At 26.5% G+C, this 27,784-nt stretch overlaps 2 protein-coding genes across 2 annotated transcripts in view; one reads left to right on the top strand and one right to left on the bottom strand.

Moving 5' to 3' along the window:
• Positions 1–3,456: 3,456 nt before the first annotated feature.
• LOC129957136 (beta-1,3-galactosyltransferase 5-like) lies at positions 3,457–4,982 on the top strand. The gene has a single exon (XM_056069300.1). It carries the CDS (start codon positions 3,705–3,707, stop codon positions 4,773–4,775), a length of 1,071 nt encoding a protein of 356 aa, XP_055925275.1. The 5' UTR covers positions 3,457–3,704; the 3' UTR covers positions 4,776–4,982.
• Positions 4,983–9,288: 4,306 nt separating this feature from the next.
• LOC129957192 (exportin-5-like) overlaps positions 9,289–27,784 on the bottom strand; it is a 59,793-nt gene continuing 41,297 nt past the window's right edge. Inside the window, exons 25-33 of the mRNA XM_056069391.1 lie at positions 26,326–26,462; positions 22,443–22,537; positions 21,219–21,265; positions 18,821–18,912; positions 16,890–17,017; positions 15,369–15,473; positions 14,471–14,683; positions 12,120–12,215; positions 9,289–9,963 (exon numbers count right to left, since the gene is read on the bottom strand). Coding sequence (XP_055925366.1) covers positions 9,808–9,963; positions 12,120–12,215; positions 14,471–14,683; positions 15,369–15,473; positions 16,890–17,017; positions 18,821–18,912; positions 21,219–21,265; positions 22,443–22,537; positions 26,326–26,462 — 1,069 coding nt within the window. The 3' untranslated portion in view covers positions 9,289–9,807. The remainder of the gene's footprint in view (positions 9,964–12,119; positions 12,216–14,470; positions 14,684–15,368; positions 15,474–16,889; positions 17,018–18,820; positions 18,913–21,218; positions 21,266–22,442; positions 22,538–26,325; positions 26,463–27,784) is intronic.

A 27,784-nucleotide genomic window follows, 5' to 3' on the forward strand; every position in this document is an offset into this window, starting at 1 on the left:
ATTAATTCCAACGTTTTTTGCTCTTTGTTCTTTCTCATGCGATGTTGTTTTTTTTTTAAATTTTATTCGCCATTTTTTTTATAGTTTTCTAAATTTAAGTATGTTGACATTTTTATTTTATCATGTTTTTTTTTCCAAATATTCCATCTTTTTAATACGATACGCAGTGAAAAAGAAAAAATCAGGGATGCCAAAACGTCAATGTATAACCAAGCATGGAATGCTGAATTTATCTTATGAAAATGAGGCAAACATAAATCTGCCCCTTTCTACGCATGCGCTGCCTACTGGCCGTCTTCTAACTGGCCGAGTGTAAACTCGGCATATAACTTTCTTGCGACAGATATTTAAATATAAGAGCAACTGGGGCATACAGTATGTCTATGAATTCGCTTTAACGATTATTATCTAACCAAAATTAGTTTATAATATTATTTAAATAAGTGTGGTTGAGCGAAAAAATAATAAATCGAGATTTTTAATCACAACAACAACAACAATAAACAAACAACAACAACAAAAAAAACCAGTGGGAGTTGTCTTCTCAAAACTTTCTCGCATACTTTTAAATAAAGATATCACCCCATACCAAGCATAAAAATTGTAAACTTTTGCGAATCCTTGCAGGGCATTGGCGAATTATAGTTATGTAATATTAAATTTTGGCATTTTTATTGAATCTATCGTGCGATCGTCGGCGATTAATCACCGGCATGTGGCTAATAAAAAAAGAAAACCAAATTTGCGTTTCAGATACGTTTTTTTTCAACCGATTGAATCCAAACTTTGATATAGAACTACAATTACAGACATAAAATAACATAAAAAATTTCATATATTTTAAGCCAATTAAGTAACAAACTCTTCACATATTTAAGTAATTTCATTTTTGAGTTATCGCTTTACATGCTTATGCAAGTACAGACTGTCAATCCTTGACGAATTTGGTTTCAAAATTGACTGGTAGTTAGATGCTAAATCTATATACCAAATTTTATTTCTCTAGTTCTCTTTGCAGTTATCGAGTAGACTTACTTTCGGACAGAGAGACTTCCTTCAAATATATTTCTTTGAAGTTGATAGAAATATAAAAATTTTGAGCATATACCGAATTTTATCCGTCAAGCTGAATGCGTTCTTTTTAGCTATCTTGTTTATAGACAGGGAGACATAATATCAAAAACTTGTTTTTCAAACCCAGTGAAATCTGAAACTTGGAGTTTCGTCGAAATCTCTAGTTACAATTGCAATACTTTCTCTATACTTTGCACACGAGAAAATGATTATTATTATTAATAATAATAAAGCAGCATTTTACAAAGGAAAAGAAACTTGTCATTGTAATTGTCCTGATGAATTGTTGGCAGTCGAATTTTTTTGTGACGGAATTCTGAAATATAATTCTAATCGACATTTATTTGAAATAAAAAAAAAAATTTTTTTTTGTTACAAATGAAAACTTAAGATATTTTTCTCATGTGGTTTAATGATTCTTCATCAAATCATTATTGTCCGTCTTTAAAATAAATATTTTTACTTTTTCGCATACGAAGTACTAAGAAAGTATCGTAATTCTCAGAAAATTCAAATTTGAGATTGAAGACTGCAAATTTTAGACGTTCCAGAGTTCGAAAAATACACTTTTGGCATTATGCTTGTTTAATATTAGATTATGATGATACAATTTTGACGATAACTTAAAATAAAAAAAATCTGAATTAGACGAATGAAATTTGATATATATATCGAATTTTAAGCAGAATCCTTTCTGAGGAAGTCTGTCACTCCAACTGCCAGAATATAAGTTAACATAATAACTACAAAACGAAAAGAGTTAGATGAATAAAATTTGGTACAGAGATTTAATATCCAAAGTGTAGATACCAATCAAATTCTTTAGGCAGTTGACCGTCTGTCGGTCGGCCTGTACTTTCAAAAATATATAAATGCGATACTTCTAAAATGGAATGACTCAGATATATAAAATTTGTTAAGTGATTTTGTGATTACAATTCTAGTTCTGTGTCAAATTTTGGGTTCAATCGGTTGGGAAAATATGTGTTTAAAACACAAATTTCGATTTTTGAGTACTATTAACCACATGACAGGGATAAATCGCCTAGGATTCCACGATAGATTCAGTAAAAACATTAGATTCAAGCCAAAGATCTATATTTTGTAACTGTTATTCGCCAAAACCATTTAAAGGTTTTGTATAGTATTTGGGGATTTTTTGGCGCAAGAGCCATAATTGGCTAAACTGCGCCAATTATATAAAGGTTCTTATCCAAGGCCCACAATTTTATCCGCCAAAGGAGATAGGAATAACACTTTTTTAGAGAGTGAGAAAATTTTAGAGAGACCACTCCAGCTGGTTTAATATTTTTAATGACCATTTAATTATGAGGATTCATTTCCAAACGATTATTGCTGTTATTTATCAGAATACCTTTAGTACATTCAAATGAAATTATTGGATCGTCTGTAGGATAGTAATATTCGAATTGTAAAAATAAAAGTGTTAATAAGCTTTTTCAAAGTAGAATGTATTTTCAAATCAAATCTGAATAGTTTTTTTTTTTATATTTATGTTAATCTTTTAAATCAATATGATTCGAACATGAAGTTTGTCTTAAAGTTCGACGTTTTGAATTTTTTTTTCCTGAAGCAATTTAATTATAAGAATTCAGTACTAAATTATTGATTTTATTTAATAGAATCCTTTTTTCTTTTGAGGTCGGTTAATTACAATTTAAATATTCTTATATAAAAATAATTCTTATTAAATATATAATTCTTAATAATTAAAAAAATAATTCTTATTAATGATATAATTTATATTAATAATATAATTCTGATAAGAATATTTAAATATTCTTATATTATGTCTGCGTTCTGAAAATAAAACACTCACTAGGAGTTTACTGTAATAAAACAAAATTTTAACACCATATTTGAATATTTTTTGTTATATTTCCTGCTACTTATTTCCTCAACACGAAGTTTTCAAATACTAAGATATAATCGATATAGAGAACATTTCATAAACAAAGTGCAATAGACTCCTGTCCTTATTATTAGATAATGACCTTCCCATTAAGAAATAATAATTTCAAGCAATTAAAAAACAGAAACAAAAACCGAATGACACACGCAGTGGTCAGAATTTTTTTTCAGACGACACGAAATGAATAATAATAAGAAAAAGTTATTAATCTTACAAGAGATACTTTTGTGAAACGTAAAGTAAGTAGTGCAAACTGAAAAAGAAAACAAACAAGTTTGATGCAATTTTAATTTACGTCTCAAGGTAAAACGCCGCAACGAGTTTGCAAAGGACGAAAAAGAAAATTAATATGGGTCAGCCCTAAAAGATGGAATCTCCGGTCCAATCACAGGAAGAATAGACAAACCACGTGACTGAAGCGAAACCCACTCACTTTCATCTAGGCATGGAGGCGAAAATGAAAAGTTCCACTAGAGCGGTAAAAATACGTCCGTCAAAATATAATGGGACTAATTTTGGTTCAACCAAGTAAACCGCAAATCAAAACTTGTTTGATGGAGTAAGGATTAAAATGAAAGGTGGTAGTGTCGGTTTTAATACGCGATATTCAAAGACCAAGAACTAAAATGTTGGAATTAATATTATTTAAAAGAAGAAAGCGTAAAGTGTGTGTCTTTCAAAATTTTTATAAATCACCATGCCAGAGTTTTTAAAATTGTTGTATTCAAAATGGACACTGAACCATTGCAAGAGGATTGGTGTAACATTATGCTGCTTGCTTCTGTTTTGGTTATATATTGATTATATTTTCCATCCTCAAGGAAAACGTTTTGTACCCAAAAGTAATTTGGCATCATATAATTTCCAATACCTTATCAACAACGATATTTGCAAAGCAGATCCATTCCTTTTGATATTGGTCCACACAGCAGTTGATCATTTTGAACACAGAAATGTTATTAGAAATACTTGGAAGAACCCAAGACTGGAATTACCAACTACCAAAGTGGCTTTTCTATTGGGAACTACTGATAAATATCAAGGCGAAATTGAAAAAGAGAACGAACTGCACAAAGACATCGTACAAGGTGACTTTTTGGACTCGTATCGGAATTTAACTTACAAGCATGTCATGGGTTTGACATGGGCAGCCACCTACTGTAATAGAACTAAATATATTATGAAAATGGACGACGACATTTTCACCGATATTTACCAATTGATGGATTACATCACAAATCGGATAAAGAACCTTGATCTGAGAAATAACATTGCATGTTATTTCCAGACGGGCATGCCGGTGGTCAGAGATCCAGTCAGCAAATGGTTTGTATCTAAAGAAGAATTTGTGTCAGACACTTTCGATGATTATTGCTCTGGTTGGGCTTACCTAACCACAACTCACGTCGCACAACGCTTATGTGAAGCAGTCAAGAAACTACCTTATTTCTGGGTAGATGATGTCCATCTCACAGGAACAGCAGCTAAGTTAGCAAATGTTGGGCAAATACGAATGAATCACTTGTTTGCTTTAGAATCGGATGGTCTAATCGACTGGACACGAAGGTCACTCAACCTAAAGTGGGATAAAGTGTTTGCTCCAACGTGGGGTGACCTTGCCCTTAGCAGAAGGGCTGACAAAAAAGCTTTTAAATGCTATAGAACTAAGTGCAAATGCTGTTATAAGCCACCAACAACTCCTAAACCAACTACGACCTCGACAACAGTCAAAGGAGTAGCACAATTGATTTTGTTTCCTCTTCATTAGATTAATGTGATATAAGTACATTTATTTAAAGCTCTCTTAAGGAATCTTTCAACTATGCATGTGAATACAGGGAAGAATCTTTGAAGCATCCAATGAAAAGAGAAATCTTGAGCAGCTATACATTTAATAATCTGAAAGTTCCTAAAACAAGTCAATATAAAATGTGTGTATAAAAAGAATAAAATAAATCAATTATTAATAAAAATATATTTTGCAGTTGAAATAGTTTAAAAAGAATGGTGAGTACCAGTTTATTTATTCATATCAGAATCATTAAATGATATGTAAAACATTATTTTTTTAAAACTAAAACTTCCATTAAAAAATGTATTAGATGCACTGAATTACTCAAAAAAGTAATCTTTTCAAGTAGATCAAACTTTTATTGAATGGCAGTATAATTTCTTAGTAAGGATTCAATAATTCTAGGAAACAAATTTAAATATTTTAATACTAATTATTTGCTAAGTGTTAATGTAAAATTTTAATCACAAATCAATTAACTTTTATTTAAAAAAATCGTTTTCAGAAATAAGTTAAATTAGCACATAACTTGAAATTAAAATTAGAGATAAAGTGATTAAAAAACAAAGTACATGTAACAAAGAGCATAAATTAGTCATTGACTACAGTGCAATAAATAAGACCCAAAATTCAAATATAAGGTAAAAAGATGATAAAATTACACAAAATAGAAATATTTATCAAAATTTGCTCCCATAAGTTTCTTATTAAATAATATTAAAGTTTTGAATTTTAAAATTTGATTTTATATTCCTTTGCTCATAAATCCTTTCTCTCACTGTATATACTTTCAGAATCTACCAAATTTCAATTTTTTTTTTTTTTTTTTTTTCTGAAGTTACACGCACAAATGTTTTAGCATTAGATGGAAATTGGAAGGAAAATTATTTATTATTATGCTAAGAATTTTATAGTTTATGTAATAACATAAGAATATTTTCCACTACAATTTGGGAAATAATTTGCATTTATTAGGTTATTTATAAAATTCAAGCTTAAATAAAAACTAATGAGTAATAATAAAAAACATAAATTCTGTTTTAAAAATTTTAAATGCCAATATTCTTCAGTTCATCACTAACTAATTCATTGATACAATAAAGGATTTAAGTTGGGAGTGCTCAGAATTTTAAAATTTTGAACCACATACTTAAGAATCAAAAACCTACATACCATCATAAAAATATTTTCTAATAAAAATCATACATCTTAATTAGAGAGTGAATAGTAAAAAATAAATAAAGCACTGTAAAATGATATTATCCCATTATACTCATAAATGGTAATTTCATCCTATGATAAGATATAAATTTCTCTCTCTACTACTAACAAAGGAAAATGTATGTAAGTTGGCCTCTATAGGCTAGAAATTTGATCTAGAGTTACCAAATTTGGTATATATATAACTTTAAGGATGAAATTAAATTTTAATTAAAAACTAAGCAAGATTTGGACAATAACTTTATAGCTATTACTGTATAAAAATGATTCCTACATCAATTTATTCCCCTTTTTCAATATATTATCTTTTTAATTATATCTATTTATAGTGTCAATTTTTTCTGATTCTTAACAATTTTTAAAAACATTTTTTGTGAATATTTTTCAATTAAATTTTCAATGTTGCAATGAAATTCACACCACTTTGAAAGCTACAAAATTTCAAGAAACAGCTAAAATAATGAGAAATGTCATATATAAGAAACTGTTTATGGAATTAGCAAAACTTATTATTTTTATTTTGTCAAGATAAAATTACAATGTTTTGTTTGGTATTAAATTAATGTTTCAATATAAAAAAGAACTTTTATAGTTAAAAAAAATAAAAGTTAAAATTTTTACTAAAAAATATGCAAGTGTTTAATAGTTACAAAAAACAATGAAAACATCTTTAATTTTTTTAAGAAATCTAACAATTGTAAAAAAATTTCAATTTCTGAAAAATAAAAATTTTTAATACGATATTTTGTTATTAATCACCCCTTAAACTTGAAATTTAGTCAGTTTCAAATATACTGATATGGAGTATATGCATTAAATTAAAGGCAATAAATTTTAAAAATCTAACATTTCTGACATGAAAAAGTGAGTTGAGATTTGAGTTGAGTTTTCATCAAAAATTCTTTGTAAAACATATATAAAATATTTTAAAACATTTAGCATATTTGCTCATCAAGATTTGCAAGTATGTAATTTATATGTTGAAATGGATTCATTCAGAACATATTACACACACATATCAATTTATTCATTATTTCAGTAGAAAATATTAACCAATTAAGAATAAATTATACATCTAAACAGTTTAAAGTCAAAATGATGATTACACATAAATGGGAAATGTATTAAAATTTAATTTAATGAAGTGAACAATGCATAGAAAATGGATATCCCTTTCTCTATAATTTTTTTAAAAAATCAAAGCAATTTTTTTCTTCTTAAAATTATGATGATAATAAATTAGAAATACAATAAGTTTAGATTAAAAAATATTTTAAACATAACAATAACTTTGTTAAGAAAGTAGATGAAGTTAAAAAACATCTATTTCTTAATTATTTACAAACCACTATCTGCATGGTATAAATGAATAATGGTTAAATTTACTAGATTATCCTTAACATCCTATGTTAACAGTTTTATTAAAATGTTTATTAACAATAGTAACATTTCACTTAACAAGTTCTTAAATTTACATTTAGAAATTATAACAGTTAAATTATTTAATTTGAATAAAAGATCCAGATACAATAACAAACCAATAATAACTTCTAAGATATTTTATCCAATTATATTAAGCAAACATTCAAAGATTTAATGGGAAAATATTTGTTCATGTAAACATATTTTACTTCATACAAAAGTACATGTAAGTAAAATATATAAATGACATGATCCAGTATTATGAGACTTTCATGTCTGAACAGCAAGAACTTTATGGAAATCATTTTAGCATAAAATAAAATGAACTGATTTTCTAAAATAGAAACATTTTTTAAATTTGAAAATTTGAATCTAACGCTGGTCTTTATTTTTAAACAATTCATACCAATAATAAATTGCCAAAGATTAAAAAAAAAAAAAAAAAAAAAACATTAATTTTTTCTAAACAATACTAAGAAATAATTACCTTAATATGCCATTAATCAGTTTGGGAGAAAAATATGAGAAACTCAGCAGCAGCTTTTTGTCCTAAGCATAATTGGCATTACAAAGCGAAGGTGATATGTAAGTTCTTCTGAAGCTAGCTAATTAAGACAATACAAAGCAGAACCAATTTAATTTTTTAAGAAATTTATAAATTTTTCAATATTTTTTCATGGAGAAGGACAGATTGCTTGTACCTTGAAAGAATTAATAATCAATTATTTCAGCATTTCTCATTGTCTAATGTAAAAGCATTGTTTTGATTATATTCCCTCTCTTCTTCCTAGCCGAATTCAGAATAGTATATCAGTTGCCGCATTCTGATAGAAGTACAGCAAAAATTGTTTTGACTAAATAAATATATATACACACAAATTAATAACTCAAATTATTCACAATAATGAGTAAAAATTGTGGTAAAATCTCAAATTTTTCAAAACTTTCTTTAAAATTACATACAACAAAGTCAAAGAATGGAACCATTTATTAATTTATACATTAAATAGCACAAATAACTTGGAAGTGTTTTTTTATTGTTTAAGTTTAGATTTTATTTTGACAAATCTTTTGATGATCTCAATGGAAAACAAGACAAGAAAGCAAAGAATAAAGCAATCATAAACAGAAAGAACATTCATTAAGAGTTCTGATAAGGCGGCTACCTAAAGCCTCAAGTAACTCAATTAAAAAATATTATTAAATTAGTTCTCAAATAAAATAAAATATTTGTAAAAAATACAAATCCTATGAATTATAAAATATTAAAATTGTAATGTGCCCTTACGCTGAATTAAAATTATCATTTATTAAACTATAATGACAAATTATATTATTAGTTATTCATTTAATTGATGTTCATTTATTTGTAATGTTATTAAGTTTATTATTTCTTTATAATGCATTAAAAAATCTAAATGCTTTTAATTATAAGTGGGAAAATCATTAATATATAGAAATATTTATTTTTCAAAAAAAATTTAAAAATCACTTTTTTTTCTCTCAATAATATATACATTAAAAAAAAACCATTTCACATCTTTACTTAAATAATAATAATAAAAAAAAACTACATTAAACTAAATCGTAAACTTGGATTACATTAAAAATTTGTTGAAATGTGAAACTAAAGTTACCAATTATTAAATAGTGGGTATCATAATGTGTACTGCCTAGGATCATAAAATGCTTAAATTCCATGTTGTTTCAAGCAAAAATGTTTCTTCCTTCCTTTCTTTCTTTATTAATTATAATATTTTAAACATTTGTTATCAATAATTATAGTTTAAGTAGTGTACTTATAAAATGTATGCTTAATAATTAAAAAACAAAAAACACACACACACACAAAAAAAAACCACCTGTAATAAATGGTAAACAAAACAATTTTATGATTCCCACAGCAGCTTTTAAGTTTACACAGGTTTTTACATTTCAGAACACATGCATTTTAATTAATGAAATTTCTTCAAGAATTAACTTCAAATGCATTTGCTTGTTTCCAAATAATAAATTTAATCACAAGAATAACTTATGGCCACACAACTTATTATAAAATTAACGAAATACAGAATTTCAAACTTTTATATACATTTCAGGTAAGCACATTTTTAATAAATTTGGAAATATGAGAGCAATTCAATATGAAGTCTAATTTTCTTTCTAATCTTAATCGAATATTGACTTTTGAAAGCATATTTTTTTAAAAATTTGTACAAAAAATATCACAAATTAACAAATATACAATTAAATGCCAAGAATAAAAATCACAAAGGTAACAGATATATATTAGAATAACGAAGAGACAGAAACTTCATTTTCAATATATTTTTCATGTCAGTATTGATAGTTTAAAAGCTAATGGTTAGCAATTTTTATCAGATGAAAATAAATTGCATAGGCCCATATCACTATTCAAATCAAAATCTAGGAGTGACGAGTCCTTTTTGGGTTTAAAATATATTAATGGTGGCAAATTCTTGATAACAACTTCTTTTTTGTGGCGCTGTCCAATATTTTTCTGGAAAAATAAATTATATATTACAGGATTATTAAATACAACAGGATTTTTGAAACATTCTATTTATTCTACATATTTATGTTTTTTAGTTAGCATTAATGATATAAAATAAATAAAATGTGATAGTAAATAAGATTAAATTTAATTCAAAAACAACCCTATTAGATTTTAAAATAAAGAAATTACAAAATCTTTTTAAAATTAAAAAAATAAAATCTTAAACAGATGCCTGTTAATCAAAATTGAAAAATCACTTAGGAATTATTGAAGTGCATGATCAAATGGCATTTGCATTACAAATCCCTTATCTAGTTTGCTTTAAGAAGACAGACAAAAATTATTGAAAAACAAAATTTTCTCAAGCAAAAAAATAGTAGAGAAACACAATTTAATTTTGACCGATATGATCATTTCTCTACTGATTTTAACGCAGCATATAACTAACTATACAAATTATAAACATTGATTTTACAGTCATTAAATCAATATATTATAAAATTTCTCTCTCTAGAAAATGGCATTTTTTTCCCACATCAATTATCTGGACATGCAATGATTCAGATCAGTTTTGAGTCCAATCAACCTCTGACTAAAACTTCTCAACAAGTGACACATAAAATTTCTTTAATTATGCATCAAACTAACAATAACTAATTTCACATTTATATAAAGGCACTGAAATATTTAATAGTTAATTTAATTACAAAACACAATTATTCTTATGGTGTAGGGGGAATTAGAATTGTTTGATAATCTCGAATTCAATATACTGCATGGATATTAGCCAGAAAGAATGAAGATAATAATTAATTATTTTTAAACTTGACTAATGAACAATGCATATTATGGTACATTTTAGGAATTAAACTTTAGTAAACTAGATTAATATTAGTTGAATGTTTCATGAAATAAAATAAATCAAATCTTAAAAAACTTCTAAAAATCAAATTTGAATTGTTCGCCAATCATAGTTACTTTTGGTAAAATAAATAAACTCTTATTTAAAATAAAGTTACTATAAATAAAAATTAAAATATTACAAACAAAATAATATTTTTCTTAACTACCACATTTGTATTTTTTAAAGTCTTTAACCAAAATCAATTATAAGTTCTTTTAGAAACAAAAATTACATTGAACAACTTATTGAAATATTCATATGTAAAATTCATACGAATCTCTTAAAATTCCAATTGCTTAAAAAGGTTTCATCATAACTTTGGTGTGCATTAAAAGATAACTGTAGAAAAGGCTTAGTTTGAAATAATAAATTACAGTGTTAAAATTATGTTATAAAATTCATAAATAGTTTCTAAACATAAAAGTTAAAGAAACTTAAAATTACCTTTAACTTCACAACTTTATTACGTAATCTTAAATAAATTAAAAAAAAAAATAGCCATCTCCTTCAACATTTCTGCAAAGTTATGATGGCAATGCAAGTTATCATTAATCATACATTTGATGTGCTTGGACAAAGGAATCTTTTCGAATAAAAATACAATAATAATTTTAATTTTCCAATTCTGATTCTTCTGATAACATTTTTCCTAAAATTGCTACAGCTACATAAAACAAGATTATCCTGACAATAAGAACAGCGATAGAACTTTTGTTGCATCAGAACTGACAGGACTGTCATCATAAATCCTGAATATGAAAATATCTTTACTATTTTAGAACTTGAGCTACAATAATAAAATTGTATGGTGATTTGTGCTTATTTAGTTGCCTTATTATTTTTCAATTTGAATATCAAAAGCATATTCAAAAATCATTTGAAATACCCTGTACATAATTTAATAATGACAAAATGCCATGTCACTAATTTTTAAAAAATATGCTAATTGCAATAATTTTATTGCAGGCATTATTGCACTGTTTAAGTGAATAAAAGTCTTAGATAAAATAGCAGAGGTTTATAGCATACATCACAGTAATTTCATCTAATTGAAAGATAGATTTACAAGCAATATAATAAGTTCTACACATTCAAAAGAAGTAACTTAAAGTACCAATAACAAAATATGATTACAGCAGAAATGTGAACTTTAATGAGCAAATAAAAGTTACTGATATTTATTAAATAAAAATTGTAAAATGTAGCAAATAAACATTTCTCAAAATATAATTTGTCAATATAAAACTACACATACCCCAATGATTTTCTCAATGGCAGTTTTAAATGCTTCTTTTTTCATTTTGTCACTTTTAGCTTTTGGCAAATTTTGTGTTAGAGTTTCATTTAGTTTCTAAAAAAAACATAAAACAAACACCATTTTATCACAGTTTTTATAGAATGTAATATTTCAAATATATTTTAAGAGAACGATTATATAGTCTATCACTTTTCAAATACCAGCAAACAGATAAAATATTTCAATAAAAGTTAAAAACAACCTAATTTTAGATTTTCAAACAAAATGTTTTGTCTCTAAGGAACTGTTGAAAAACCTTTCTCTAATCTTATAAACAAACAAGAGTTTCAACAATTATGTTTCATTTCCCCCCATAAATCCTATTATTGAAAACTATCAAATAACATTTGAACTCATTTTTTTTTCTACCATCACAAAAATGAATTGTAAACAATATAGATATAACAAAATCAGTAAAAATACCAAGTCAATTAGCAAAAAGAATAAATAGAGGCCTATTTCCTTTAGGGCCTCAATTTCAGGGGATTTTTCGAGACACGGGGTGTCAATATTGTTGGACAAAGTCAGACCCCTCACAAAATCCCTTGTTTGATTCTCTATTTATTCTTTTTGCTAATTGATGGTATTTTTACTGATTTGGTTAAGTTCATCTGTGTTTTAGTAGTAGCAGCATTAGCGCTCTCTAAATACAATTGTATCTTTTTTAGTTTTATTCAAAAATAAATTCTAATTTTACTTGAAATTTCCTAATGCATATATTCTTGTTTTTCTTATATAAACATATAAGAAATGTCTTTATATATATGTTAAATGTCAATATTATAAAATATATAAAAATAAAAACAAAAAATAAATTTAAAGAAAGGAAGTGATTTGTAGAAGGAATAACATATTTTGATCACACCATTTTTATTTAGATATCAGAAAAGTATGAATATAATACTCCATGAAATCAAAAGAAGTATGGCGAAATCAGACAAATGGTTTATATATAATAAGAACACAGATTGCACTATTTAGGTACATAAGTATTCAGATAATTTTGAAATAATTTCTTCAATAAATAATAAAAAAATAAAGTTATGGATATTAAAATAACATGGCTCTTATATATATCACTTTAATATTTAAAAATAGATTGAAGGAATCATAAGCATCAAGTTATGCATCAGAAATTTAAATATTCTTACTAAACTAATTACCAAAGATAGCTAGTATGATATAAAGAGATAAACAAAAACAGATGGAAAAGTAAAAACTTCACAAATTTCAATTATGTCCATGAGGTAAAGAAGTAAGGATCATCTAAAAAGATCACAACAGTTCATTGCAACTATTATTTAGAAGTACAGTAGCAGAGTTTATCATTCCATAAAAAAGCAACAAATTTCGATGTATATAAATTCCATTTTTTAATGAATGGGCAAGGAAAAGGTTACCTTTTCTTTTATTTGAGATTTGGTTTCATGTTTTATGGCACAACAACCAATATGAAGGTCAAACTTCACCAATACAAGTTTAAGAAAAATAGTTTCTGTTAAAATGATGCAAAAATAATCATTGGCAAAATAATGATAAATTACCTGAATTCATAACAAAATTATGATACTGAGTTCAAATTAAAGAATAATCTATAGATTTTTAAAAGGACAAAAAGGTTCTTATGTGTGTTCTTGTCAGGCAATAATAGTGAAGCCACTGCCATTGTTTTGAAGAAAACAAGAGCTTAACATTAAATATGGATATTGAATAAGAATATAATAAACTGTTGATCCACAGTTACAAGGTGGACACATCAGCACTTGATAATTTAAAAACAGATATTTATGTGTGAATCTAGCGTGACTTGATTCTCAGAAGAGTTAAAACTGCATCATGTTTTCGATTATTTAGAGAAGGCCAATTTTCTATGTTAGTCTTACAAGTATGAAGTTCTTTTATAGTCCTGAATCCCATTGAGTTTGCTAGTTGATGTAAAGACAGTATTTTGTTTGTTTCTTTAAATTGCATGCAGGTATGGGTGTTTCTAAAAAAAAGAGTTGTGGTTCTTTTATTTGAGAACAAGTCAACAAAAGATTACAACTGACAGGTTATCCAATTACATCAAAATAAAATAATATTTTTTAGAATGAAAATTCCCTAGCAACATCAAAATAAACAAGAATTTTGGTAAGAGATATTGAAACAAACAAACACATAGAGAGAGAGTGAGAGAGAGAGTATTTTAAAACCAAATGAATTGGAAAAATATTTAAAGTGCAAAACACAAGTACAAAAAACAGAATATAAAGATTTATTAAAATAACACAGAAAGCTTCAAATGATACAAATGTGCAAATTACACTTACCCGCAAACTTTGTTGATTACAACCAACTGAATTCATAAATGTTGTTTGAATTTCTATGAAACACTGCCTTAGATTTTCATATACATTAAGACCAAAAGACAATAACAAGGAAAGGTTTCCCTCATGTTCCCCCAGTTCTTGGAGTGCATATAAAACACTTTGGAGAAGGTAGTTGGCTTCTTGGATTTGCCGAATAAGACCATCTTCCATAATCTGAAATATTAAACATAGGAAAATGCATTTTTGAGAATTTTAAATTCTTTATTCATGCTTTTAACATGCATGATTAATTTGAGACTCATAGATATTTACTTAACATGCATGATTAATTTGAGAATATTGCAGTTCTTCATTTATTTACTGACAATCCATTTTTAATGGATTAATGATATGTAGAATATCGCTACTCTTCTTCTCCAACATCATGTTTGCATATCAAATATTTTTCTCTTCACTAGATGACAACAATGAAGTAATCAATCTGTTTGTGATAAATAACAATATTTATTTTGATAAGTGTGGTGACATCAATACAATCCTATTTATTACAACCCTATTATTTATTAGCAACCTGCCGTCTATCTGTTATTAAATCCTTTTCAGCAAATACATTAATCTACATAAAGTGGAATGTCACCCACTTTTTAATGAAGGTTGCATTTTAATATATACATGCCTTTTTCACTCAAGTCTAAAAACATTCTGAATCTATCTTTTGACAAAGTTTAATAAGTAGTTATTAAGTCTGCCTATATTTATTCCTTGTTTTAGAGCACTCTCCATGTTTACTTAGTAGTCATGGATCTCTAGCTTTTGTTCAAATATATACATTTGATAATTTATAATCATTTGATAAACATTTTTTTTTTCAAAACGAGGAAAAATGTTAATAACTTACTTTATTAAAAACTAATTCACTAAGTTGAATGGCTTTAATGTTTGTTGTTGTATCTAGCCACCGCAGAGAATCAAAGGCAGTGCATATGAAAATAGGACGAACAGACTGCAAAAGAAACATAAAGTAAAATTTAAATTTTTTATTAACCACAAAAATTGACATGAACATGAGAAACATAAATATATTATTGGTGAAAACTTATATATTATATAAAACAATAATAAATATATTTTTAAATGGATATAAGCACAAACAGATCTAATAATAATGGCACTGAAAAACATTATAGGTATCAACTAACATAGGTGAACCAGATTCAGGTGATTTACTTATTTTTTTATATAGTTATTGTAGAAATTTTTCTACTAAAAAATGATTTTTACAAATCTCTTGCCTTAACAGATAAATTTTGACTAAAGAAACCTTCTATATATATATATATATATATATATATATATATATATATATATATATTCTAAAAATCACAATAAAACTGCATTGCTTTGCAATTTTTCTACTCAAAAAGATTTTTACAAGTCTCTGCTTTAACAGATAAATTATGACTAAAGAAAACTTTTAAACAGAAAATATTATTCTAGAAATCACAATTTGCATTATTAACTGTTCTGATTTTTAGCTGACATTTTAATTATGGACGACAGGTAATTTCCTGACCGTTATAGTAAGCATAAGCTTCTAGTTGGGAAAATGCTTTGGAGGATTTACTCATAAAATGATCAATAAATAGGTGCCACCTTCAGAAAGCATTGTACATTATTTGACAAATCTTCTTCAAAGTAGGCACAGAAGCAGTTTAAAATTATCTTATAATTTAAAACAAATAATTTAAAGTTACATTTTCCCCACAGAAGCAAGGAACTTTTTTTTAAAAAAGAAAATATTAGTGTTATATATTTAAAATGAAAATATTTACTGGCTCAAAGGGCATAAAACTCTTAATCATTTAGATAATTTTTTAAATAGGAATTATATGTGTAACTCTAATGATCCAATAGCAGTAGGTCATAATTAGAGTGGAAATCCTTATTAAAAAAAGTATTTCAAAATATTGGTATGAGAGATAATTTATCAACTGTACATCAATTTAAGAGATAATTTATCTCACACTTTATGAAAAGCTATTTCATGAAGATTGTTGAAAATAATGAATTTTGAAGTATTTTCACATTATTGTTTTTAAATGTATAAGAAAATATATATCAGCAAGCTTCATAACTGATCAAGAATGTATCATCAATTTAGGAATTCATTATATATCTTATAGATGGGAAAAGAACAGTAGAATGTTAAATATTGTTAATAATTTATGGGGAAAAAAACTTTTTGTTAATTTTTAAAAATCGTTAGGTGCAACAGATATTCTCATTTTAATTTACAATCAAGTTGCACATAAGAGGATTTTTATGTAATAAAAATTTTTTCATATTGAGTAATCTACATATATAATCCAATAATAAATATTAAAAAAAAAAAAATACATGGTATCAAAAATTTAGATACCTCAGTCTGCAAAATTTTTATACCCAGGTCTGTAAGACATTTTGAATGATTAATAGGTGTATCCTTTTTATCACTCTCCATTTCATTTTCATTTACAGAACAAGTGTCCTGTTTAGTCAAAAGTTCAACTGAAAATAAATAAAAAATGATACTCATTTCACTTTTTCATGACAAATTATAATTTCTGCATATGTGGATCAGTGTTTCAGACTTCAATTTTAAATTACACAAAAGGCTAATTATTCTTCTAATGAATTATTATAAAATCAAATGTAAAGTTTCTTTTAAAGAAAAGAAAGACTCTTTTCTATTGTGATTGTAAAAACTGATGTATTAATGCATGTAATTCTCTAAATTATTTTATTTTCTATTTGAAAAATGGCCATGATCAGTTTAAACAAATTATTATTAGTGTTCTTTTAGATAACCAAGACAAGTAAGAATTTTAAGGTATAACTTAAAACTGCATGGATAAATCATTTATAAAAAGAAAAAAAGGACATTATGGAACAGTTGAATCTAGCTATTATAAGAAGAGAGAGAGAAAAAAAAATTGTTTTTCTGGTACAGTAATAATCCCAAAAAAGTATGAAGGATAGTTCATCACTAATATGACAACCTAAAGAATCAAGCCAAAGAAATTGTACTAGCAACCATCTTTGATGTTCAACATCAAAAGTAAAATAATTAAATAATAAAAAAACAACAACATAAGAAACAACCTTTTAATACAAAATATTATGATGCTTCAAATATAGGTAAATTCACATTGATAACACTAAACAGGGATGCAATATCAGTGTTTCATCCGAGTGCTGTTTCCTGTATGGACATTTGTTTATCAGTAAGTTCAAAGGCAAAAGCAGATTCTGTTTGTTCAAAGGTATAAGGAAACATCTCTCTACTTTTTTTCTCTTTTAATTTTATAATACTTGCAAGCATGGAGGTGGAAGAAAATGCAAATGATAAATTCCACAAGATGTTACATGTTTAGGTTGAAAATCAATTGAAAGATTTTATCCCCTTTAATTTCATAATAGCTGGTACTATAGGGGTAGAAGAGAATATAATTGGGGAGTTTTTCAACAAGTTGTCATGTGTTTTGGTTAAAGCCAGTCAATGTTAGAGTGTTGAAAATCACTTTTCAGTTCTAAATTAAACTGTTGTAGCTGCAAAAAAACTTTCAGTACAAAAAATTAATTATGATGGGTCGACAATTAAGTTGAATTATCTTCCAATCAATCATAAAAAAGTTATGGAGGATAAAATTTTCATGCAACCAATAATTTTTTTAAAAAAATTCCTTCAAGCCGAATAGCTTACTTATCAACTCAATCTTTTCACTCTTCTTATAAGATATTTTTCATCCTTCAAATACAATCAAAATGACTTATTTATTCAAAAATTAATATAAGCTATATATACTTGTGACAAGTTGTTGGTTTTGTGATTTAAGGGCCATAATTGATGAAAAGCAACAGAAATTCTCCTTAAATGATGCCAAAAGAAAATTAAACAAGCAGCCCTCCAATAAGGAATCTATCTAAAAATATGCTTTCAGTAACACAAGAAAATTCACCTTGGAGAGGAAATGGAGAATTGTTTCTATAATTTGAAACCCCATCTCATCTTAAAAGGCTTTGGCGATTAAAGACTACCAGTAAACTGTTTGATGAAAAATAGCTGAATAAATAAATACTAATGGAATTTAAAAAAAAGATTTTAATTTGAAATTTTTTTTAAATGCTGAACATTTAAAGTTAAATTTAGTTAAATAAAAATATGCCCCTTCAAAATTAAATATTGACATGCCAAGAAAGCATGATTAAATACTTTTAAAAAAACAATTATGAGATAATATGCATACAATACATAAAAGTTCTATCATGATTAAAAGGAATAAAACTATGTTTCAAATTAATACAAGTTACCTAAGAAATTAATATATTCTCTGGAGAGAGTTCTGTGTAGTTGGTCTTCTATAATTTCTTCATTCTCTGTTAATTTATCTTCATAATTCACACTGTGAAAAATTTATGCAAACATTTTTATTCATACTTATATATTAATATATTAATTTATTATATTATATTAATATACTGTATTAATATATTAATCAAATATATTTATGTGTATTCCAATTGCTAATTATCAGCTAAAAGAGAATTTGAAAACAAATACAGTAGAACACCAGCCAACCCAACTCCAGTTCTAAAGGAGGGGGGGGGGAGGAGAAGAGAATCTACAAGCAAAATCTTTATATGTTAAAACAAGTAAACACATCAAAACAATTAACTTTATTGATATGTTCAAGAAATGATATTTTTATACAAGAAATATAAAGATGTAACTAATTAATTGAATGAATGTTTTAGTAATCAAATTAATGTATAAATAAATTACATTTTGCTTTTCTTCCTAAGAAATATTTTCCACTGAATTATCCACTTACCAGATTGGTCTAGTTTTCCAAATAACAATGCCAGACTTCTTAGGGATCCCATAACTTTAGAGGACTTTAAGACTCTGGATTTTTTGGAATGGAGTGAGAGTATTTTAAGGGTTATTTAATTTTGTATTTCTTGTACTTTTTAGATCAATACTTTTAGGATTTGTTTTTTCAAGTTATCAAAGTTGCTTACAGATTAGTAGCTTCTTTTTTTCTTATTTCTTTCTCAGTTTTTTTTCTTTCCCCTGCTAAGTAACTGACTTAACTGTTAATAGCTCAGGTAAATGTTCTATCTAAGCATTTAAAATGCACAAATAATGTTTTTTTATTATTATTATTCTTTTATGTATGAGATTTTGAAACTAATTCTCTGGAAGTCAACTTATTAATTTTTTTTTAATTTTTAGTAATATGTATTATTTAAAGATTATACATGTTTAGATAAAATTAAAATCAAAATAATAAAAAAATGAAATCTACGATCACAAATTTCAAGTTATCATGTGAGAATGTTATTATATTAAGTCATTATTTGTTTTAATTAATTTAAGTCATTAAGCAGTTTAAACACCGGTTTGAAACAATCGCAAGACTTCTCTATCGGCTTTATCCCTATATTATATATATATATATATATAATGATAATTTTTTAAACTTTCATTTTCAATTTTTGTAGATGGCAAATAAAGTTTTGGTGTTCGACCGATTTTGAGATGAAAAAGAATCGTTTTTCTAAATATCGACGAATGCATAATCTGATAGTCTCGTGATTGTTTCAAACCGATTTAAATGGGTTAATAATTAAATTAATTAAGACAATTTGTAAGAATTCTGAGAATCAATAATTTGGAAATCAAGTTGTGACTATAGTTGGTGATAAATCATCAAACGTGACAACATCTTGCATGATTTTCTAATAATTCTAAAAGCGAAAAATTGATGCCTCAAAAGCGATAAATCGTCAATTTGTTGGCTACGCATTTTGAGGCTTCAAAAATCTCAAACCAAAACAACATCATGTTCTTGCATGATAAAATAATAGCTTTGAATTTTGGATGGAGAAAGATAACTCACGAATAATTTATTGGCAAAGAATCCATAAGAAGCTTGATCCAGCCAGTCAACTAAGCTGGGAAAAAATGGAGCTCCACAGCACAATTACTATACAATGAATAAAGTGATTAATTAACTATGCAATTTAAGTTATAAAAAATTCTTATGGGTGCATAAGCAATCAATTGCTGATGAGTCATAGAAATGAATGCAGGGTATGGACTCCTATTGTAAGTCATCTCACTGACTCTCCGACCTGCCCAAAGACACACGGATAATAAATACTGAATGACCGGACCACAGCAACAGCAACATTGGTGGGAACTGTGATTGAGTCTTAAGGGCCATCGCAAGGCCATGGTACAACCCTTCCCGAAAGAAGTACATCCCGTCATTGATTGGAGGAGCCCGACTCTCACCTATTTATGTACCCTCCAGGGTGGTGAGATCCAACCATCACACCGGAAGCCTCTCATTTTTATTTCAAGGTGTCCCCCCTCCCCAGGAGGTAGTGCTCTTATTGTAAGTTTTACAAGCTAATATTTATACCAAGCAAAAACATTGTTGGAATACTCTTTGTGAAAAAGAAAAAAAACTGCAATACAGTTATAAAGGTAGCCCAAAAGAAAAGCAATATAAGTGATAAATAAAATAATACATAGCAAGAAATAGCCACTTTAACACATCAAGAATAAAGATATTCCCACAAAATGTTATAGAAACAATGATTATTAAAGATAAGTAAAAATAATATGCAGAAAAATTTCATAAATACTGCAAAAAGTATAGTTTTATAACATAAAATTGGGGGAAGAAAAGCTTCTTACCATGTTCCATACTTATATTTAAATTTTTCCCATACTGCATTAAGTTTCTGCAAAGATAAGTATGAATCAATACAAGATTATGTAATATCGAACTGTTTCACTGTTTTGAAAGCAAAAATGGATTTTAAATTATATAATGTTAGAATAAGTAGCTAAATGATAAAAGTTCTAATAAATTAATTTAATGAAATTCTTTATCATAGTTATCAAAAAATTAAAATTCCAAAAATTCTTTCTTTCTTTTTTTTCCTGGCAAATTTGGAAATAGTTATTCTTGCTCTCATTTCTCAATAATAAATACGGTCATAATACATTAAAGTTTAAAACTGTCAATATGCTGATCAGAGATTTACTAAACAATTTAATTAGGAAGGTTAATTGTTTTAAATAAGGGAAGGCTATCGGAGAGTCGTACGTGAATGTGTGAAAGGAAAGGCAACCAAATACTCAGCTGTCGGACCCTCTGATTAGGTTTTGAAGTCTGTCTTAATCTCAGCATGTATACTACTCACAAGCAGAAAATTCCATTTAAACTTGGTTTGAAATAATAATCTTATGAATTTTATTGATTTAATTAATATGCTTTACAGATAAATTGCTAATTTAATAAGATATTCTATCAATATAAGAAATTTATATAATGTGCATTAAAAACCTCATACATACATATGGTTATATAGATGTTGTTATTAATGTACATACAAACAGATCCATACTAATTGAAAAAAAAAATAATAAAAGAAAAAAAAACGTTTTTCCTTAAGTTTAATATAAAAATTGACTAAAGACTCACAGTCGAATCAAATAAGTAAAGTACAAATTTATAAAATTTTGAATCAACATTCTCAAAAGGGAAAAAATGATTAAAAATCAGTAAATAAAATCATTTTTAATAATAATGAGAATTATTAATAAAATGAATTAATTAATATTTTTAAAAATTCATTTTCACAAAAATTTTTTATTTATAAAAAAAGATTTCATACATGAATATTAAATGTTTCTGGCATTTGCTGGGACAAAAATATTAGTGTTTTGGCAAAAGCAATTTTATAGAAAATCAATCTAAAAATTTGAAAAACTTTACTGACTTTTAAAATATTTTTATTGAAACGATAAATTTTTTTGTGTGTCAATTTAATCTTCCTTTTTGATTTTATCCATCCATTTTTAATATTCTAAAAATTGAATTGAGACACAAAGAACAAATAAGTATACACTCACTTGAAGCATAAATGGGCATAAGCCAGCTAAAACTGACATTAATTCATCATGTGCTTTAGGCGGACATCTTAAGAAAAATGGCCTTAAAAACAGTCTTGGAAGATGTTAAGAAAAATTTTATACAGAAACATTAAAGTAAATATTTATTCTAATTTCACAAAGAATAATAAGAGTAAAGAAGAATATAAAACAAGGGAAATAAAATAATATGCCATGAACATTCAACTATTTTAGTAATTCACTAATATGTAAATAAATACATAATAATAAACGATGGTCATGCATTAGAAGGATCACTTAGTGAAATAGCTTTATTTCCTTTTTTTTTTTACTTCTTTTCCTAAAAATTTATTAAACATAAGGAATAAGCTTGCATTAAAAATCAAAACAATATCTTCTACCTTCACTAAATAAATTTTATATTATTTAAATAAAATATAATATGCAACAGAGCTGCTTAACCCATCAGCAACCAACATTAAAAAAAATGAATTGTAAATTATGTAAGAAACATCAAGATTCTGACAACTATAAAATAAAATAAACGTAAAATTATAATTTACGTAAAATTTAACGTAAAATTATAAAAAAAGTGAAAAATCATTAAAAACATTTTTATAAATCAGAAGATTCATAAAATATAACATAAATATAAAAAAATACTTTCATATTTCTTGCATTATCTCAAAAATAAATCAAAAGAGAAAAAATTAAAAAATGATTGCACTTTCATTTCAAAATCTGGCTAACGGGTTTTACATACCTTTTGAAAACTTTTCAGAAATTCAAGAATACATACTGACTAACTATATATGGTGGGGGAAGGGGAAATGTAAATACTGAATTGAGTTTGGTTTAGGATGGAAATTAAATGCAAATGCCCTATAAATAAAATACAGGGTATCAGCACGGAAGTTGAATGTAAATGTTCTATAAACAAAACACAGGGTATTAATTTGGAAAACAAATCAGCAGTTAATGAAAAAAACGTGTGTGTGTGTGTGTCACAAGACATCCTTAAATCTATAGCTATTGTATACGGTCGATATATTTTGGATGGTAGTGATGTGTACTTTGGAAGGATTTTTTAAATTATAAGTAAAAATTAAGTAGGATTTTAGAGTTTTCCTGTCATAATTCATGAAAATATAGCACAAAAATGATTGACAATCATGCTAATTTTTTCCTGAATTTTGGCAATTTTTTAAATCTAAATTTGATTAATAAATTACATTAAATGCAATTTTTTTAAAATATTCTAAAATTTCAAATTGTTTTATGTGCATTAAAATAGAACATAAGTTAATTATTTCATTTTTTCCAGGTACATTTTTTAATTCTACAAAACATTTTGCATGCCTTAATTTATTGAAAATATGATTTTCACTTCAAAACTTGAAATATTTGACATTTAAAAAAAAATCGATGCAGTAATATTACTTGAGGTCTTCAATAAAAATTTTTAACTCATAATTCATCTATAAATGCAAAATTATATTACTATATGTTTATACTGCATAACAGAAACGTTTCAGAGTTGTAACTAAAAATATGATGCACATGCAGTATTTAAAAATTTGAAGAGCATCATAAAATTTCATTTTGAGAAAAAGCTAAAAATACATTCAAATGATTCCTAAGAGCAGAACTTACTTAAAACAACTTAAATTTGTTAAATATACATGTTTATTAAAAGAATGATTTATTTCATGAAATATATACAAATGCACATATATAAAATTTATTTAAGAATGCACAAAGCATATAAAGGAAATACAACTGGTGAATCAAAACTAACTCCTTTTTTTTAAAATCAAGACTTTTCTAATAACATTTCATAAAGCATAAACATTTATTTATATTCATATAACATTTTTAATCTATATATACAGCCATAAACAAATACAATACAAAATTTGAAGCAGATCAAAATGCACCTGCTGCATAAGTTACACCTTCATGTTTTTTTTTGTAACCTGACATGTGCTTGTTTTTGAATTTTTTTTTCATTTCTTTGTTTTTTATATGATAGCAATGATTTTCTTTTATTTTGTGCTGCTCTTTTTTCTGAGCTATAATAAAACGAGAACTATTTTTATATATCAACTTTCATATATTTTTCATATATCAACTTTCATATATATGATCGAGATCAACTTTTGATATATTTTCTTCAATCAAGCAAAGATTTTTTTAAATATCCCAGATTATACTCTCTCACAGCTATACTTACACCCTATTCCAACCTTTTCTTTCTCTTATTTGTATTCTGCATTTTAGCAGAAATGCACTTTGACAACATTTCATTAGAAGCTAGTCTTTGATAAACTGGGAGAATTTCTTCTACGACAAGTTCTGATAAAGTTGTTTTCATGCTTTTGTGTGATTTTGGACGCAATAACTCTCTGATAAAAACACCATCATTCTAATCCCACAGGACATTTGCCGAGCTGTGGTTTTGAATCTGTCAACATGCAATGGTACAGTGATGCAAAAATTGATGTTTTCATTTTTTAAATATCAGTTGTATTTTATTGTTTTTCTACAGTCATTTTTCAGCTTTACTATAGTAGTATCCTTCAAACTACCAGACTTTTTACCTCCTAAAGTGACTTTTTAAAATTTTCCATTCTTCGATTTTTTATTCGTAAAGCAGTACCTATTCTTTTAGAGATATGGTGGATGCATTCTTCTTTTTCAACTAGGTCGGTATCATAAAGTTTCTCCTCATTCAGGTATTGAAAAGTCTTTGAATCCCCATCACACAGCATTTTCATGTATCTGAAGCCACATTCTTCAATGGATCTTTTCCACATAATTATAGCAGAACGCATTTCCAAGCTGCCAAATGAACCATGAAATTTTTTTTTTGCATTCAAATTTATGGCCCTCAAACCAAATGCTGAAATCAATAGAGAGTTCCTTCAAATCTCTTTTTGAAATTTCAGACTCATGGCAGTATTTTGACAAGACTTCATAGTTAATGACAATACCAGTTAGGATGTCAATTACACATGCAACTCCTAAGTTAGATGCATGTAATCGTTTTTGCCAAGTTCCATCATATGACACACTTATGTCAAGAACTGCAGATTTTTTTAATGAGGAATTTTTTTTGGATGCAAGCATCTCTAATGGCTTTTTGTGATAAAGTGAGCATTTGTAATTTCATTTCTTTATTTTGTTGGCATATATTATTCATACACCTATTGAATGTTTTTACATCCATTGATGGAGTGCCAAGTACCATAGAAAAAGTCTCTAAAGCAGAGTGGCCTCTACCAATAGCCAAGAAGGCCTCTACAACCTTGATGTTCACTTGGAAGGTTTTGACTGTAAGTTCCCTTTCACTGGTAAATGCAGAACCAAATTGTTTACCACAATTAGCACAGGAAAGACACATTTTTGGTGAAAAACCAAAAGAACTTCTTGAAGGATTTGAAGAGATTTTTCCTGACATTCATAACAAGGAATATTCTTCAATAAAGAAGACCAAAGTGATTTGCACAAATAATCTAACTGTTAGCCACAATATTAGACGGTGAACTCACTATTTTGTGTTCGTTGCAGTTTGTAGCACCAGCTTTCAAAATGTCATTAGAATTGCTTGGCTCTGAATCAGAGGATTTCTTTGACCATCGTTTCTTAGCATTTTTTGATTTTATTTGCCTGCTTTTCTTTGGATGTCCTTTAGGCTTTGTTTAACCATTCTTTGTAAAGGAAATAATGAACTTTATATACTGAGTTTAAAAAAAAATAAAATTCTCAATGAACCAGCAGATCACTAAAAAGGCAACAGGTAAACAATATTTTTAGGATGAACAACTTAGAATTCACAAAAAGTAGATTTGATTTTATTATTCAAAATATAATAAAAGGATATGAATTAAGTTTCTTAGCTTCAAAGGAGGCATGTATTCAATCTTATGTAGAATTTTTTCCTTCAATAGAGTTGGTAATTCAGGAATGGTATAGAAATCAATCCCAAGATTTTCAACTGAGCAACCAAGAATATGCAAACTGTAAGAAACTAAAAGTTAGTTCATGTATCAAAACAATAAAAAGTAATTTTAAATTAATGTACTGAAGATATACAGACATTTGAGGCCAAATGTTTTTGGTGATCAATATTAAGTGTAAAATGACTTATGTTCAAATAAAGTGAATGAAATTATTCTAATATTTTATATTTTCTAATAAGTCATTAAAAAATCTATACTAATAGGCCCAAATTGGCCTGATTTTTGAAATTCTACTTAGTATGAACCAGAAACACATTTAACTTAATTCAGTAGCTTTGGATATGAATCATTTCAATTTTTGCTTTAGTTTAATTTGAAAATGATAAAATACTAAAATATTACTACAAAAATACCCAATATTGAATGTTAGAATACATTTGTTAATGCTCAAGTATTAATATTATGGTACATTTATTTGAATGTTATAAAACATTTTCCATAGAAATAAATATGTAATCTTAATTCTTGACTTTTATTTTGCTAACTTATAAATGATGTCTATTAATAATAAAAGTAAATATATCAATCTGTTGGCCTTCCATAAGCCAGATTACAGACCTATTAAATTTCAAATGAATGCACCTTAGAGATTCAGAGTATGCATATTAAAATGATTTGCAATTAAAATGAAATTAAAATTTTAGTGTTTTTTTTCCCTGATAACATCAGATAACATTATCAAAAAATCATTTTTGTATCATATTGAAAAAACAACAACAACAACAACAACAAAATCTTTTCAATGAATGATACAAATTTAGTTCCAAAAATTTTTCATAGTTTTTTCCCTCTTATTGTTGCAATGAAATTCAAATTGCTTTAATTTTTTCAACAACTGTTAAATCACATGCTGTACTTTCACAGTTAAAAATTAAGGAATGAAGATTTTGTTTGCTTTTTTAAATTCTTTGGAATCATTTATAAAACTTCTTACATCTGATTTTATTTAATTCAATTTTTTTGTGGAATTTGCAAGCCAAGCTCACTGAAATATTAGGATATTAAGAAACAAATTTGTAATATTTAAAGATTATACTTGCTATTTTTAAAATGTTTTTGACTAAATTTTTTTAAATCCAGTTGCTGGGGATTTTTACATAATAAGTCACTTATGTGCATTGCACCATCATAAAATTATAATGTTGGTATCAATTAGGCATTTGTATGAGGAATAAGAAAATGAAGTTCCATCATCAAATAAGACAATGGGTAATTAGATGATGTGGACAGTTACATTTTCTTTTTATCTGACTCTAATGTTATATGACTTCACTTTTTTAGGCTGGTTGATGTATGTAATAAACAGATCAAGTGCAAATC

Source organism: Argiope bruennichi, chromosome 11, assembly GCF_947563725.1.
Source record: "Argiope bruennichi chromosome 11, qqArgBrue1.1, whole genome shotgun sequence".
Taxonomy (NCBI): domain Eukaryota; kingdom Metazoa; phylum Arthropoda; class Arachnida; order Araneae; family Araneidae; genus Argiope; species Argiope bruennichi.

Excerpts from the sequence above, each read along its gene's own strand:
- LOC129957136 (XM_056069300.1), top strand. The coding sequence starts at position 3,705 with ATGCCAGAGTTTTTAAAATTGTTGTATTCAAAATGGACACTGAACCAT.